This window comes from Schistocerca cancellata, chromosome 5, assembly GCF_023864275.1.
Source record: "Schistocerca cancellata isolate TAMUIC-IGC-003103 chromosome 5, iqSchCanc2.1, whole genome shotgun sequence".
Taxonomy (NCBI): domain Eukaryota; kingdom Metazoa; phylum Arthropoda; class Insecta; order Orthoptera; family Acrididae; genus Schistocerca; species Schistocerca cancellata.
In genome coordinates, this window is record NC_064630.1 from 240,505,225 (window position 1) to 240,522,666 (window position 17,442).

The 17,442-nt window shown below is 46.1% G+C and overlaps 1 protein-coding gene across 1 annotated transcript in view; it reads right to left on the bottom strand.

The window, feature by feature from the left end:
* LOC126188459 (probable cytochrome P450 301a1, mitochondrial) overlaps positions 1-17,442 on the bottom strand; it is a 150,253-nt gene that overhangs the window by 113,860 nt on the left and 18,951 nt on the right. Inside the window, exon 3 of the mRNA XM_049930063.1 lies at positions 13,837-13,949. Within this exon, the coding sequence (XP_049786020.1) occupies positions 13,837-13,949 (113 nt within the window). The remainder of the gene's footprint in view (positions 1-13,836; positions 13,950-17,442) is intronic.

Sequence of the window (17,442 nt, forward strand, 5' to 3'; positions counted from 1 at the left end):
GGAATACCCGTATTAGTAAGTGATGTAACTTCACAAGCTGCGACATGGTCGCAAATAGAGCAGTGATCTGAAAATGTAGAATAAATTTCTTTATTTCACGTCTCTGATCACAAGTTTTGTAGATTCTCAGAATATCGTTTTCGGTCAGCAATGAAGATCTTCAGATCTGTTTTATAAAAAACAGGGCCTAATATACGGGAGCCATAGAGGCACCGTCAAATGCTTCCACGGGCGGCAATGGAGGCGCTGACTCGCATCCAATCGATGGTACAGATGGCCAACACTGTCCTGGGATACGTTATTGCAGGCCTGTTCACATAGTTCTGTAAGAGTTGTTGGTTGGAAATGAGCGTACGGCATTGCGGGCCGGGAGTCCTCCATTCGGGATAGTTCGCCCACCGAGGGCAATTACTTATTGCATTCGACCCACATTGGGCGACTTGGGGATGAAATGATGATGAGGACAACATTCAGTCCCTGAGCGGAGAAAATCTACTGTCCCCAACCGGGAATCGAACCCCGGCCCCTTGGCGTGGCATTCCGCCACGCTGACCACTCAGCTAACGGGGGCGGACAGAGTTGTTGGTTGAGTCGCACGACTCACTTCTTTTTCCATCGTATCCCACGTGTGCTCAACTGGAGACAAGTCCGGAGATACTGCTGGCCCGGGAAGTTGCTGCACATCTTGCAGAGCACATTGATTTTCACCGGCAGTGTGTAGGCGACCATTATTCTGTGGGAACAACACATCACATTCCTGCTGGAAGAACGCAAAGGAGCGGGTCTAATAATATTCTGCACGTACCGAGCGCTGGTTAGCGTCCCCTCCAAAAAAAGAAGGGTGAACGAGAGTTGTAGTTTATCGTCCCCTAGACCATAAGACCTCTTGTAGGGCCAGTGCGTCGTGGAAGAATGCACACTAAGAGACAGTGGTTCAAATGGTTCAAATGGCTCTGAGCACTATGCGACTTAACTTCTCATGTCATCAGTCGCCTCGAACTTAGAACTAATTAAACCTAACTAACCTAAGGACATCACACACATCCATGCCCGAGGCAGGATTCGAACCTGCGACCGTAGCGGTCTCGCGGTTCCAGACTGCAGCGCCTAGAATCGCACGGCCACTGCGGCCTGCAGAGACAGTGGTTACCAGATCTAAATTGCAGGAGCAGACGACCAACACTTTGGAACAGGCGGAATCTACTTTCATCGCTGAAGGTCACAGCGCGTCATCCCATCTTCCAAGAGATCCTTTGACGGCACCAGTCGAACGATGCACGTTGATGCTGTGGCAAGAGTGGAAGACGGGCTAGAGGTGTGCGCACCTGTAGTCCCACTGTTAATAACCGGTTCGCAACAGTTCGTGTTGTCACGTCCGGGCTCATAAGCCCTCTTATCTGTGCTGTGGTACTGTACGATCTGCCACTGCTGCCCTTACAATACGACGACACTGACAGGCGTCCAGAACATCATCTATAGGTGTGAGTATACTCACGTGTGCACTGATATCAGCAGTGTACCTTTTGATCGAACCATGTTTTCACATAATGTGATTTGAATCGTTCATTTCAATTTTGGATTGATTTTATTGCAGGACACAGCCCATCACGTACGAAAATAAAGATATCAACATGTTGTTAACGGTAGCTCGATGTGTTACTATACTGCACTTAGTCTTTCTTCCTCGCGCAAACAGGCACAGTCACCGTCCTCATGACTCGGCCTACCACTTTCAGCTGATGTTGCATCGATGTTTAGTGCCGAAACAAAAAACTGAAAACTATCAACCTCTTTATAGTTGTCTCCAAATGTTGTTTTCAACAGTTTATTGACGTCCAGTTTCGTAGCGTCACGAAATTCTTTAGGTGTATCATTTGGAATTTCGACTGCGCTTTCCTGCGTAATGCTTCTCTGTTCTTGGTGGTTTTTAAGATGAAACGTTAATCATATAAGAGGGCCTGCCATCTTGATCCACTGTGTTCGGTACGGTGTAAACTTTATTCTTTTACTTTCACCAAGTAGAATACTGGAGTGCTTCCACACTTGAATCTACCTTCTTTGCGCTTAAAAGACAACTCAGAATTACATAAATGTGGATATTGGTTGAAGTAGCTAAAATTAAGTACGTCTCGTCACGTCATAACTACAGATATCAAAACTCAATCAAAGTACAAAAACACGCATTTATGCAATCTTTATCTCACGAATAACACATCAGTGCTCCGACATTAAAAATTTCGTTGATCATTCGTAAAAACCACATCAGGTGCTATTACTTACTAAGCTTCCTATTCACGCTGTATTTTAGTTTTCGCTGCTCTAATTCTCATTCTTCTTCCTTTCTATCGCTTTCCACGGGTAAATAGGCCTCCATGGTAATCAACATCAAATCTGTGATGATAATAGCAGAAACGCCAATGAAAAGCGCGGGATAATAACGCATGCTACGAAACTTGCCCTGAACATAATGTGTTCTGAACTTTTGGTTGCGATGTATATAATGCGACTTGATCAAATTCATGTTTTTCAACACTAAATTAGTATACGAAAGAAAGCGAAATGACTCAATCTGACTCAACAGCGTTAAAGAGCATACCATAATTGGGGTGGAAACACATCAGACTGTACTTGGACCTCGGCTCAATTTAATACGTTTTGAAACGATGCTCCTCATATGGAACTCGTACCACGTGGTCATTCAACCTTCCACCGCTGACGTTCAGCGCAAGCATGTGTGTGTGTGTGTGTGTGTGTGTGTGTGTGTGTGTGTGTGTGTGTGTGCCAATCAATTGTATGAGATGAGCTCAGTAAAATGGGTCCACGTGGGGACGTGACATAATGGCAGAGGAGGTATCGTGTTTGGGACGTCATTATGACCACGCCATGAATGTAGTCGCGCAATTTACCAATTAGATTATGTATCATTACGGACTGTATGACTCTTCTACAACGAATGATGTGCCAATTGTAGCCGCGTAACATGCCATAAGAATGGTAGTCGCATAATTATGCTAATGGACAGGAACTAGAGACGAATATCACGCTTTGTCAGCAACAACCGGTTTCAAATGTAACAATAACTGCTGCGTTCACTGAATGCATGTTGATCTGTCTCAGTTTTCGAATGAGCATTAAGAGAGGAAGTGCTCACAGCAGCACACTAAGCTGCAAGTCTTCACTGTGCCAAACGATACAGAAATATATGTCCAGAAGGCTTTCGACAGCGTTCCTCACAAGAGATTTTCAATAAAATAGCGTGCCTCTGGGGTATCGCTTCAATTGTGTGAATGGACTCGTGTAATCCTGTCACACAAATCACAGTACGTAGTAATAGACGGAAATTCATCGAGTAAAACAGAAATGATATACGGCGTTCCACAAGGAAGTATTATAGGCCCTCTGCTGTCCCTAATCTACATAAACAGCTTATGAGACAATCTGAGAACCACTCTTGCGTTGTTTGATGATGAAGCTGTCATGTACCGTCTAGTAAAGTCGTCAGAAGATCAAAATCTATTGCAAAATGACTTAGACACGATATCTGTATACTGCAAAAAGTGGCAATTGTCTCTCAGTACAGAAAACTGTGAGGCCATCCACATGAGTGCTACAAGAAGTGCATTAAATTTCGGTGGCACCATGAATCACTCAGATTTAAAGCCTGTCAATGCGACTAAATACCTAGGAATTACAATCATGAACAATTTGAATCGCAATTATCACATAGATAATGTTACGGGGAAGGCAAACCAAAGACTATGCTTTATTGGCAGAACACTGATATGAAGCAATAGGTCCACTAAAAGGAGACTACCTACGCAACAATGGCTCGTTCACTGCTAGAGTATTGCTGTGCCTCGTGAGATCCTTACGAGACAGGATTGACAGAGGATACAGAAAAGTTCAAAGAAGGGCACCTCGTTTCGTATTATGGAAAAGGATGGGATATATGATAAATGAATTGGCATGCCAATAATTAAAACAAAGGCGTTTTTCATTCCGGCGAGGTCTTTCCAAGAAATTTCAATCACCCAATTTCTCCTTTGAATGTGAAAATTTTTTACTGTCAGCAACTTGCATAGGGAGAAGTGATCATCATAATAAAATAAGAAAAATCAGAGCTCGTACAGAAAGATTCAAGTGCTAATTTTTCCCGCACGCAGTTAGAGAGTGGGACTATAGAGCAATAATCTGAAGGTGGTTGGATGAGCCCCCTACCAGGCAATTAAGTATTAGTAGCGGAGTAGCCATATAGATCAAGAAACTGGACAGTGACTCACTGTAGGCATGACTGCGGTTGAAACAGTTTCGATTTCGGCTATTTTCAAATGATACCACGCAGCACACCGACAACACAATGAGGTGATTAACCTGCAATCTGTGGAGGGTGTACTTCAGGCTGGGAGTAATTCCAAGATGTCCTAGGGGTGAGTTTTCACCACGACTTAGGCGCACTCATTCAGGTCACCATAAGCATGAACGAGGACGTCTATTTCAACACCCTCGGCTACCTAGTTTATCGATTCATCTATATCTTACCGACGAATTTGCTGTGGATAGTCTCGCCGTCCAAGATCACAGGACCCCTATTCGGGGAGCTGCACGCATACTTTCTGGTTTCGCGAACACTTGGGCGCCCTGTCGCACAATTACTGGCCCTCTATATTACCGACCTTAAACCCACAGAAACTATTTGAAACCATTTGTGACTGTTTGGAACAGCAATTTGGTACCTCTAAAGTGTGCAAACGCTAACTGCTTGTTTCTGCTGGATACAGAATACTCGAAGAAACTTGTGGACTTAGTTCCTCGTTGAACCACAGCCATTATCAAAGTTAGATGCGGTGCTAAATGGTATTACTGAGTCGTGTCCTTGCGGTGACTGATTTTTTTACCTTTGTGCTTAAATGCGTAAGGAATAAGTCTCTCTGTGTAATAAAATTACATTTAACTTTCTTACTGATTTTAAAAGCTTAAATATTATGTACAGTTTACAAATTACGAGGTGCAATCAAGTTCTACGGCCTCCGATTTTTTTTTCTAATTAACTACTCACCCGAAATCGATGAAACTGGCGATACTTCTCTGCGTAATCGCCCTGCAGACGTACACATTTTTCACAACGCTGACGCCATGATTCCATGGCAGCGGCGAAGGCTTCTTTAGGAGTCTGTTTTGACCACTGGAAAATCGCTGAGGCAATAGCAGCACGGCTGGTGAATATGCGGCCACGGAGAGTGTCTTTCATTGTTGGAAAAAGCCAAAAGTTACTAGGAGCCAGGTCAGGTGAGTAGGCAGCATGAGGAATCACTTCAAAGTTGTTATCACGAAGAAACTGTTGCGTAACGTTAGCTCGATGTGCGGGTGCGTTGTCTTGGTGAAACACCACAGGCGCAGCCCTTCCCGGACGTTTTTGTTGCAGTGCAGGAAGGAATTTGTTCTTCAAAACATTTTCGTAGGATGCACCTGCTACCGTAGTGCCCTTTGGAACGCAATGGGTAAGGATTACGCCCTCGCTGTCCCAGAACATGGACACCATTTTCTCAGCACTGGCGGTTACCCGAAATTTTTTTGGTGGCGGTGAATCTGTGTGCTTCCATTGAGCTGACTGGCGCTTTATTTCTGGATTGAAAAATGGCATCCACGTCTCATTCATTGTCACAACCGACGAAAAGAAAGTTCCATTCATGCTGTCGTTGCACATCAACATTGCTTGGCTACATGCCACACGGGCAGCCATGTGGTCGTCTGTCAGCATTCGTGGCACCCTCCTGGATGACACTTTTCGCATTTTCAGGTCGTCATGCAGGATTGTATGCACAGAACCCACAGAAATGCCAACTCTGGAGGCGGTCTATTCAACAGTCATTCGGCGATCCCCCAAAACAATTCTCTCCACTTTCTCGATCATGTTGTCAGACTGGCTTGTGTGAGCCCGAGGTTGTTTCGGTTTGTTGTCACACAATGTTCTGACTTCATTAAACTGTCGCACCCACGAACGCACTTTCGACACATCCATAACTCCATCACCACATGTCTCCTTCAACTGTCGCTGAATTTCAATTGGTTTCACACCACGCAAATTCAGAAAACGAATGATTGCACGCTGTTCAAGTAAGGAAAACGTCGCCATTTTAAGTATTTAAACAGTTCTCATTCTCGCCGCTGGCGATAAAATTCCATCTGCCGTATGGTGCTGCCATCTCTGGGACGTATTGACAATGAATGCAGCCTCATTTTAAAACAATTCGCATGTTTCTGTATCTTTCCAGTCTGGAGAAAAAAAATCGGAGGCCTTAGAACTTGAATGCACCTTGTAATATAGCACACTCCGTCTTCAGGCCACAAGTGGCCCATCGGTACCATCCGACCGCCGTGTCATGCTCAGGTGAGGATGCAGATAGGAGGGGCATGTGCTCAGCACACCGCTCTCCCGGTCGTTATGATGGTTTTCTGTGATCGGAGCCCCTACTATTCAGTCAAGTAGCTCCTCAGTTGGCATCATGAGGCTGAGTGCACCCCGAAAAATGGCAACACCGCATGGCGACCCGGATGGTCACCCATCCAAATGCTGGCCACGCCCGGCAGCGCTTAACTTCGATGATCTGACGGGAACTGGTGTATCCACTCGGCAAGGCCGTTTCCACAAAGTAATATAGACTGACGAAAAAAAAAGGAACAGGAAGAAGGAGTTGTTCGACGTAAACGAAAGTTGGTAGGCGTCTTTCTACATCTGAATGACGATGTCTATTCAAATTTCGCGCCAGTCGGATAAGAGTGGCGCTAATGGCGACACTGTGAGAAATGGAATCTGGTTTGCTCTCAATACACGCTGTAACGGTCTTGAGCGTTAGTTACCTTTGAGGCGACAAGGACGACATTATCAGCACCTCGCTGAGTTTGGACGATGGCGTGAGATAGGGCTACGAGAAGAAGGATATTCCTTCTTCTGTATTGCGAAAGACTTGACAGGAATGTAGCCACTGAATATGATTGCTGGCATTAATGATCACGAGAACGCACGGTCGCAAAAGAACTGGGCTTCGTTAGCCACATCGCACTACCGATAGGGAAGACCATCATGTTTGGCATAAGGTTAAGGCGCGTCGTAATGCATCTGCAGCTGCAGTTTGAGCACCAGTAGGCACAACAGCGACACAACGAACACATAAGGCCGAACAGTTACGTCCGAAATCATGCTACTAATGTAAAATAAAGAAGGTGTAATGTCCAATGGCGGAAATTCATTCAGACACAAAACGATTACTTCAAGGGCAGCTCGGAGCCTGGCGCCCTGTAGCGTGCATTCCACTGACACGAGAAAACGCCTTTTGTGACTTCAGTGGTGTCAAGCGAGAGCTCACTGGAGGGTAGGGTGGAGGTCTGTTGTGTTCTAGGAAGAAGTCGGGATCTGCCGCGGTGCCACTGATGGCCATGTTTTGGTTAGAAAGAGGCCAATTGAGGGCTTGCAACCAACATGTCTGTGCGCTAGACACACTGGGCCTATACCTATAGTTATGGCGTGGGGTGCGATTTGATATGGCAGCAGGAACAATCTCCTGGTTATCCCATGCACTTTGACTGCAAATCTGTTACGTCAATCTGGCGACCATGTCTGTTGTGGTGCCGTTCTTGAACAGCATTCCAGAGGGTGTTTTACAACAGGATAACATTCACCCACGTATCGGTGTTGTATCCCAACATGCTCTACAGATTGTCGACATGTTGCCTCGGCTTGTTTTATCGTCAGATCTGTCTCCAATCGGGCACATATGTAACATCATCGGACGACAACTCCAGCGTCATTCACAAACCGCGTTAACCGTCAATGTTGAAACCTGGTAGTCAAGGGAAGGCAGGAGTTGGTTACGATTGTGGACGGGGCCATAATCGGTTACTATTGGATGCCTTTTAAGTTACACACAGTTTATATTAAACCAGTAATTCCAGACTCAACAATAAATAAAAATACCACACATTATTAATGAAGGAATAAACAACTGTGTAAATAGGAGCGTTTTCAGTGAGTTACAATTTAGCAAATCACCTTTAAATACAGACACAGCAGATAATGTTTTAAAAGCAAGCCACTATGGCTTTGAGCACTATGCGACTTAACTTCTGAGGTCATCAGTCGCCTAGAACTTAGAACTAATTAAACTTAACTAACCTAAGGACATCACACACATCCATGCCCGAGGCAGGATTCGAACCTGCGACCGTAGCGGTCGCTCGGCTCCAGACTGTAGCGCCTAGAACCGCGCGGCCACTCCGGTCCAAGTCACTATGATCTGGGCAGAAGGCCTTACACGCCAGGAATGGCAGTAAATTAGAATTGCTTAAAACTCGCTGCAACTTACAGGTATTGAAATATTAAAGGTAATTCACCACAAACACAGCAGAAGGCATCAGACGCCAGGAATGGCAATAAATACGGTTTTAAAGCTTACTGCTAAAATACGAATACCAAATCAGAATTTTAAGGCAAATAACCACAATCACAGCTGAAGGCCTTACACGCCAGGAACGGCAATAACATAAAAAATTTAGAAATCTGCTGTAAAACAGCAAATACAAAAACAAAGGTTAATTAAAAAAACAAGCAACTGATCACCAAATGGGTGAAATAAGATGACGGTAAACATTGTAACACAACCCTTAACACCCACTGAACACTACACTGCTAGATTTATTCCAGAAGGTGACCAGAACTACACTCCTGGAAATGGAAAAAAGAACACATTGACACCGGTGTGTCAGACCCACCATACTTGCTCCGGACACTGCGAGAGGGCTGTACAAGCAATGATCACACGCACGGCACAGCGGACACACCAGGAACCGCGGTGTTGGCCGTCGAATGGCGCTAGATGCGCAGCATTTGTGCACCGCCGCCGTCAGTGTCAGCCAGTTTGCCGTGGCATACGGAGCTCCATCGCAGTCTTTAACACTGGTAGCATGCCGCGACAGCGTGGACGTGAACCGTATGTGCAGTTGACGGACTTCGAGCGAGGGCGTATAGTGGGCATGCGGGAGGCCGGGTGGACGTACCACCGAATTGATCAACACGTGGGCGTGAGGTCTCCACAGTACATCGATGTTGTCGCCAGTGGTCGGCGGAAGGTGCACGTGCCCGTCGACCTGGGACCGGACCGCAGCGACGCACGGATGCACGCCAAGACCGTAGGATCCTACGCAGTGCCGTAGGGGACCGCACCGCCACTTCCCAGCAAATTAGGGACACTGTTGCTCCTGGGGTATCGGCGAGGACCATTCGCAACCGTCTCCATGAAGCTGGGCTACGGTCCCGCACACCGTTAGGCCGTCTTCCGCTCACGCCCCAACATCGTGCAGCCCGCCTCCAGTGGTGTCGCGACAGGCGTGAATGGAGGGACGAATGGAGACGTGTCGTCTTCAGCGATGAGAGTCGCTTCTGCCTTGGTGCCAATGATGGTCGTATGCGTGTTTGGCGCCGTGCAGGTGAGCGCCACCATCAGGACTGCATACGACCGAGGCACACAGGGCCAACACCCGGCATCATGGTGTGGGGAGCGATCTCCTACACTGGCCGTACACCACTGGTGATCGTCGAGGGGACACCGAATAGTGCACGGTACATCCAAACCGTCATCGAACCCATCGTTCTACCATTCCTAGACGGGCAAGGGAACTTGCTGTTCCAACAGGACAATGCACGTCCGCATGTATCCCGTGCCACCCAACGTGCTCTAGAAGGTGTAAGTCAACTACCCTGGCCAGCAAGATCTCCGGATCTGTCCCCCATTGAGCATGTTTGGGACTGGATGAAGCGTCGTCTCACGCGGTCTGCACGTCCAGCACGAACGCTGGTCCAACTGAGGCGCCAGGTGGAAATGGCATGGCAAGCCGTTCCACAGGACTACATCCAGCATCTCTACGATCGTCTCCATGGGAGAATAGCAGCCTGCATTGCTGCGAAAGGTGGATATACACTGTACTAGTGCCGACATTTTGCGTGCTCTGTTGCCTGTGTCTATGTGCCTGTGGTTCTGTCAGTGTGATCATGTGATGTATCTGACCCCAGGAATGTGTCAATAAAGTTTCCCCTTCCTGGGACAATGAGTTCACGGTGTTCTTATTTCAATTTCCAGGAGTGTATTAACTAGACATATATAATGTTTAATGTAGGCATCACAAGTTATTGTAATAAATAATACAATAATAAAACACAAGGACCTGTACATAATTTCCTTAAAGGGTACTGAGGCAGATTATACCCCAGAAGGCGTGGGCTGAAGGAGCGTTACACTGAACTACTGGCCATCAGACCTCCTATTAGAACACCAGAACCAGGGGGCCACAGACGGTGCTCCAGGAATCGACCTCTGAGGAGATCCGGTAACAAACACTTTCGCGAGCGATGAGATAGGCAGCCAAGAGTTGCATTCACTTCACAAGGTGGTAACTCAGACTAGTGGCAGTCTAACGAATGACTAATGACGATCTTCTTGAGGCTACTGACGACCGATAAAGCAAATGCAACGATGGAACAATACGCCAAAACCGGAACCGGCGGTCTGCACTACGTTCCCAGAATACTGTGTTTAGAGCGCCCGGAACGAGAAAGGAATCACTACCACCAAAGTAGGAGAATCACCAACCGGCCTACAATCAAGACAGCTGTCAAAACTACACGTCTTACCGGACAGCAGCGGCAAGGCGAGGAAACGTACACTGCCGTTACATACACTAACCCCCAGAGCAGGTAACTGGGGCGTTAGCGGCCACCAGGTAAGAAAAATTACCGCTGGTTGAACTTAACAAATAATAAGAAGTTGAACGGGGTAAATAGTAATAAGAAGTCGAGAAAAGCTAATCAGATCCGCCTTCCCCAAGCACTCCACTCGCTGCTCTTTGTCTCGGCGACACTACGAGCAGCAACACGAACCCAAGTCACTGGAGAATCGAGAGATATCACAATGGTGGAGGTCCCTGCGTGTTCTCGCACTGCGCGGACCTGGTTCCTCCTGAGTCCCTAACCAAATTGGCACACTCACACGACCCGGGAAAACGACGTCCCCCCAAAGATAGGGCAACAGTTACTACACACCGATAACCGCCGCTGCTACCACTAGCGGACAGGCAACGCTTGTGAAACCGAATGGCGCCAGTCAATACGAGAAGAAGGCCGAAACCATGCCAACTAAACGATACCGTCTGGCCTCCAAGAGAGGGTGGAAACCTGCTAACAGCACCAACGCGAGCCGCAGTACGGCTCAAATGTATTGACCGGTGAAGTGCAGTAGGCATGTAATTCCGTCTCACAACCTGACACCGTCACATATACAACGCCATGCATGCACGTTTGCGTTTTTGCATTCAACCTTCTGGCGGATACACCGGTTGTTAATGTACGAGCATTTTATATCTGCAATGGCCTATTCCGCACTCACATTAATCTATGGTCTTGCAGTGTTAATCCCTTAAATAAGTTATGTAGGCAAATGTATCCCAGAAATTTCATTATTCTAGATTAATTATTTTTTGCTCTTGCGACTTTTTTTTCGGTCAGTGTGTGTACCAGTTTGCTCTGAAGTGCCCGAATCATTGCAGAGTTACACTTAAAGATCACCTTCTCCCTACCAAGATTCTACAAAATGCAGTGATAGGAGTGTGACAGGGGTTGTCTTACTGTAATCTCTCCTGTTACTAGGTCGCATGTGTACGAGGTTCAGCGGAAAGTACTTTAAACGTTTTAGAGTATGCCGTGTTTATGAGTTATATGGCTAACACCATTAAATTTTGCGATTTGTTGAGTTATGTAAATTTTTAATGACTTGTTCATAATATATGTTACTTTCCTTTTATGACAAGGTGATTTCTTATAGTGCATGTTACAGTCTTCATTAATGCTCTGTTATTCTAGAGCAAGACACTTTAGTCCCACATATAAGAAAACACGTCTGTCAGCTCCCACAATAATTTTTTCCTACGCTTGATAAAAAGAAATTATTACATAAGAATGTTTCTAGGACATAGTTACATTTATCACCTACTGTGGTAAGCTTCTTCCGTATCAATGACTATTCTCCATAAAACGGTAGTCTGAATGAAGTTCTCGTTTCGACACACCAGGTAGCGCGGTGAACGTAATTACAACTTCGATATAAATTTAGTTTTTTACAGTGTATCTATCTATATACATCATATTCCCGAAATCACCGAACAGTCCTTGGTGGGGGATACGGAGGGTACTTGTGGTACCAGTAACTAATGCCCAATTTCCTGCTTCACTTGCTGATGGCGCGTGGGAAGAATGATTGTAGGTAAGCCTCTGCACGAGTACTGGCTCTAATTTTTCAAATTTTCTCATCGTGATTTCACGAGATGTATGTGTGAGGAAGTTATATGTTGTCATATTCTTCCCCGAAACTCTCTCTCGAACTTTCTATAGTAAACGTTTCCGTATTGCACGACGCCTCTCCTATAATGTCTGCCACTGTAGTTTGTTGAGCATCTCTGTTATGCTCTCGCGTTGAGTAGAAGATCCCGTGACGTAACGCGCCACACTTCGTTGGATCTTGTCTGTCTCTTCTGCCTATCCTACCTGATAAGGATCCCAGATAGATCAACAGTATTCAAGAATCGGTGAAACAAGTGCCTTCTATGGCGCTTTCTTCGTGGATAGGTTACATTTCTGTAACATTCTTCCTATGAATCTCAGCCTGTCATCTGCTTCTCCTACTATTTGCTTTATATGGTCATTCCACGTAACGTCGCTCTGGGTGCTTGCTCCTAAATACTTAACGGTACGGTTCTAGGCGCTATAGTCTGGAAACGCGCGACCGCTACGGTCGCAGGTTGGAATCCTGCCTCGGGCATGGATGTGTGTGATGTCCTTAGGTTAGCTAGGTTTAAGTACTTCTAATTTCTAGGGGAATGATGACCTTAGACGTTAAGTCCCATAGTGCTCAGAGCCATTTGAACCTTTTGAACTTCACGGTAAATATGGTTTCCAGAAATATGACACCAACAGTGTAGTTGTGCAGTAGTGGATTCCTTTTCCTGTATATGAGCAATATGTTAGTTGTATTTACGTTCGAGGTCAACTACCAGAGCCTGTACCATTCATCAATTCTCTTCAGATCATTCTGCAGATCCATACCGTCTTCTGGCGTTGCTTCCCCCCCCCCCTCCCCACCCCATAACGCTCAGAAAAGGGGAAACATACACACCTAGTGTCGGATAATTCCCGGATTCTGCAACTGTAATTAAAGTCTTATTAAGACAAACGCGTTTCGCTTTATTCTAAAGCGTCTTCAGTAGTCATGTTTGTGGTTTACTTCATTCTTCCTGTTCTTCCACGTGTATGTGTAGGATTTTAGCACACATATCTATTTAGTACAGTGTGTTAAAATCCAGCACGTACACGTGAAATACCAGGAAGAATGAAGTAAACAACAAAAAACCTCACGACTGAAAATGCTTTAGAATAAAGCTAAAAGTATTTGGATTTGGTCTTAATAAGATTTTCATTACAGTTGCAGTATACAATAATTAAACTATATAACTTATATATTTGCAACTGAAGAGAGAAGAGGCTGAAAACAAAGAAACAAAGATAGTATATTCTGGTGTTTTCAATTCGAGAATGTGATTTGAAAGCTGTTAGGCCTATTTGCAGGTTTTTTATAGCTACTTACAAGTCCCTATTCGTCTTCCCAGGTCTATCCCCGTCCTTCTACAAACTATCGTATGGTTGCCCTTGATCGTCTGTACGTGTTGTCGAGCATTAGAGCTGCTTCCAGTGCAAGTGGCAGAAGTTTTGAATGTTCCCACAGGCAGAGTGTAGCCTACCTGAAGATGACGCCGATGTCGCCCTGGAACCAGTCCCTGCGCGTCACGGTGCGGTAGTGCGACACCGACTGGACGGAGCCACGCATCGGCCACGGACCCTCGTGGCGGTACACCTGTGGGCACAGGATGAACATCAGCGAAGGCCCCTGCTCCATAAGATATGCCATAGTGTTCCACAGGTCAATGCTACACTGATATATTATTTGCGCTAAAGAAACTTCAATATCATAGCCTCATCTGCTGCTCGAAGACAAGAATGCAACGCAGCATTTACACTGAATGTCTCCATTATTTATTGAACGTACTGAAAGGACACTGCTCTGCAAAACTTGAAGATGAGATGGATAAAGTACACGCCTGGTCATTAAACTTGCTACACCACGAAGGTGACGTACGACAGACGCGAAATTTAACCGACAGGAAGAAGATGCTGTGATATGCAAATGATTAGCTTTTCAGAGCATTCACACAAGGTTGGCGCCGGTGGCGACACCTACAACGTGCTCACGTGAGGAAAGATTCCAACCGTTTTACACATACACAAACAGCAGTTGACCGGCGTTGCCTGGTGAAACGTTGTTGTGATGCCTCGTGTAAGGAGGAGAAATGCGTACCATCACGTTTCCGACTTTGATAAAGGTCAGATTGTAGCCTATCGCGATTGCGGTTTATCGTATCGCGACATTGCTGCTCGCGTTGGTCGAGATCCAATGACTGTTATCAGAATATGGAGTCGCTGGGTTCAAGAGGGTAATACGGAACGCCGTGCTGGATCCCAACGGCCTCGTATCACTAGCAGTCGAGACGACATGCATCTTATCCGCAATGGCTGTAACGGATCGTGCAGCCACGTCTCGCTCCCTGAGTCAACAGATCGGGATATTTACAAGACAACAACCATCTGCACGAACAGTTTGGCGACGTTTTCAGCAGCATGGACTATGAGTTCGGAGACCATGGCTGCGGTTACCCTTGTCGCTGCATCGCACCCAAGAGCGCCTGCGATGGTGTACTCAACGACGAACCTGGGTGCACGAATGGCAAAACGTCATTTTTTCGGATGAATCCAGGTTCTGTTTACAGCATCACGATGGTCGCATCCGTGTTTGCCGTCATCGCTGTGAACGCACGTTGGAAGCGTGTATTCGTCATCACCATACTGGCGTATCACCCGGCGTTATGGTATGGGGTGCCATTGGTTACAAGTCTCGGTCACCTCTTGTTTGCATTGACGGCACTCGGAACAGTGGACGTTACATTTCAGATGTGTTACCACCGTGGCTCTACCCTTCATTCGATCCCTGCGGAGCCGAACATTTCAGCAGGATAATGCACGACCGCATGTTGCAGGTCCTGTACGGGCCTTTCTGGATACAGAAAATGTTCGACTGCGGCCCTGGCCAGCATATTCTCCAGATCTCTCACCAACTGAAAATGTCTGGTCAATGGTGGCCGAGCAACTGGCTCGTCAAAATACGCCAGTCACTACTCTTCATGAACTGTTGTATCGTGTTGAAGCTGGATGGGTAGCTGCACCTGTACACGCCATCCAAGCTCTGTTTCACTCAATGCCGAGGCGTATCAAGGCCTTTATCACGGCCAGAGGTGGTTGTTCTGGGTACTGATTTCTCAGGATCTATGCACCCAAACTGCATGAAAATGTAATCACATGTCAGTTCTAGTATAATATATTTGTGCAATGAATACCCGTTTATTACGTGCATCTCTGCTTGGTGTAGCAATTTTAATGGCCAGTAGTGTACTATAACACATTAATTACTTGGTGGAAATGAAGGAACGGCGGGATCATGTTGCCACAGGGCTCCCTGTCGCGTTCAGAAAGCTGGATGTCAGGCAAAGAGACCACGCCCACGCAGTGGCCGTGCCACTGTCAACTACACAAGTAGATAACCGCTGCATTGTGCAGCAGGTACGAAGGGACCCATGTGAGGCAGCTGCCGCAGTTTCAATCATATTTAACAGGACTACAACTTGTGCAATGGTGCCAAGAACGTACAGACTGGAGCCACTAGCAGTCTTGTTGCGTGCTGGCACGAGAGCGGATTAAGTCTGAGTAGTGATTCTGGATGTGCTCTCTAACGGCGATAGATAGCAACACGTAATGCACCGAGGAACATTGCCGAGCATGATCGTTTTGGTAGCCCGGGTGTGGGGAGATATAATGTTGCTTGGGCGTACAAACCTCCAAATGTTTGAACATGGTACACTCACTGGTGAATGTTATTGCGACATTGTTCCACTTCATCTTGTGCGTCTTTTCAGGGGTACGTCCGACCATGTCTTGAGTGGAAGAACATGAGGCCCTATCAGTGCCGGTCCAAACGTTGACAGGAAATCACTGTTGATAACATTATTACATAATTTATGGAGGATTCTCTACAGCCCATACTTGTTGACTGTGAAAATTTACAATCTGATAACGTTCAAACGAAGCATCGTCCGTGAACAGCACATTTGCCATAAAGTGAGGGTTGACACATTTTTGAATGTACCATTCTCAGAAGTGTACACGTGCAGGAAGATCACTTGCTGATAGTGCCTGCAACGCTGTACATGGCACGTATACAACAGGTTCTCATGCACCACTCTTCAGACAGTCGTACGGTCAGTATTACTTGTTACAGCTAACTGTCTCACGCTGACACTAAGGTTGTCATCAACTGCACGAAGAAGTTCCTCCTCCAGCTGAGGTGCCCCCGTCCTTCTAACGCTCCCCCAGTCGCTCCCTAAAACGTGACCAGTTGCTTCAAACGTCCCTCCTGTCCGGGTACAGTCGTTATGGAAATCTGTCTCGAAGCAAACTTTGAGCACCACTGCCACTACCATCTTCCAATCTGTACAGCAAACAGGAATCCACACAGTCTGTACCGAACACTAAAACAGTGGATGTTACGTGCTCGATGCTAGTAAAGCAATGAAGTTACTCGCATGTCAACACAAGCAATGAAGCTAGTTGCATGTCAACACAAGCAACAGTTCAGCATTACCTTCAGCTGGAACAACGAATACTGACGGTGAATCTAAGAATTATATCTTACTGTACATTCTAACCAAACGTAACCAAGAAGATATTCCGAACATTTCATGTAAGAAAACGTTTCATGTACTGCTGATACATTGCGTTTATTTGTGTTTCACATGATTAATGCGATTACAAAGAGAATTAGAAAATGAGCTCCAACATGGAAATAAAGCGTTTCTCGACCCATGTCCGTAAACACATTTAATTTTCCTATGTCTGAGCAATGTATCCTGAAAGTTCGACCTTACCTAGACCAGAGAGTGTTTCATACCGGCGGAGGACAAACGGGCCGCATTCGCAGTCACTATGAAACCTATGAATAAAATGTAGAGTGTGAGAATGATGTTCTCTCTCCGGTCGCATCCAGCCTAACTGATGTAGTCGATGGCTTCTTACAGGTAAAGAGTAAGCTGTCTGCAGGTATGGGATTATCATTTGACAGATACAACTGACCATACCTAGTACATGTGAAATAGTCTTCCTTGGTATGATCGGACGATCCATCAATAACGGGATCATCTAGCATGAATAATATTGTTGGTTGGAACAAGTGGAGAAATACG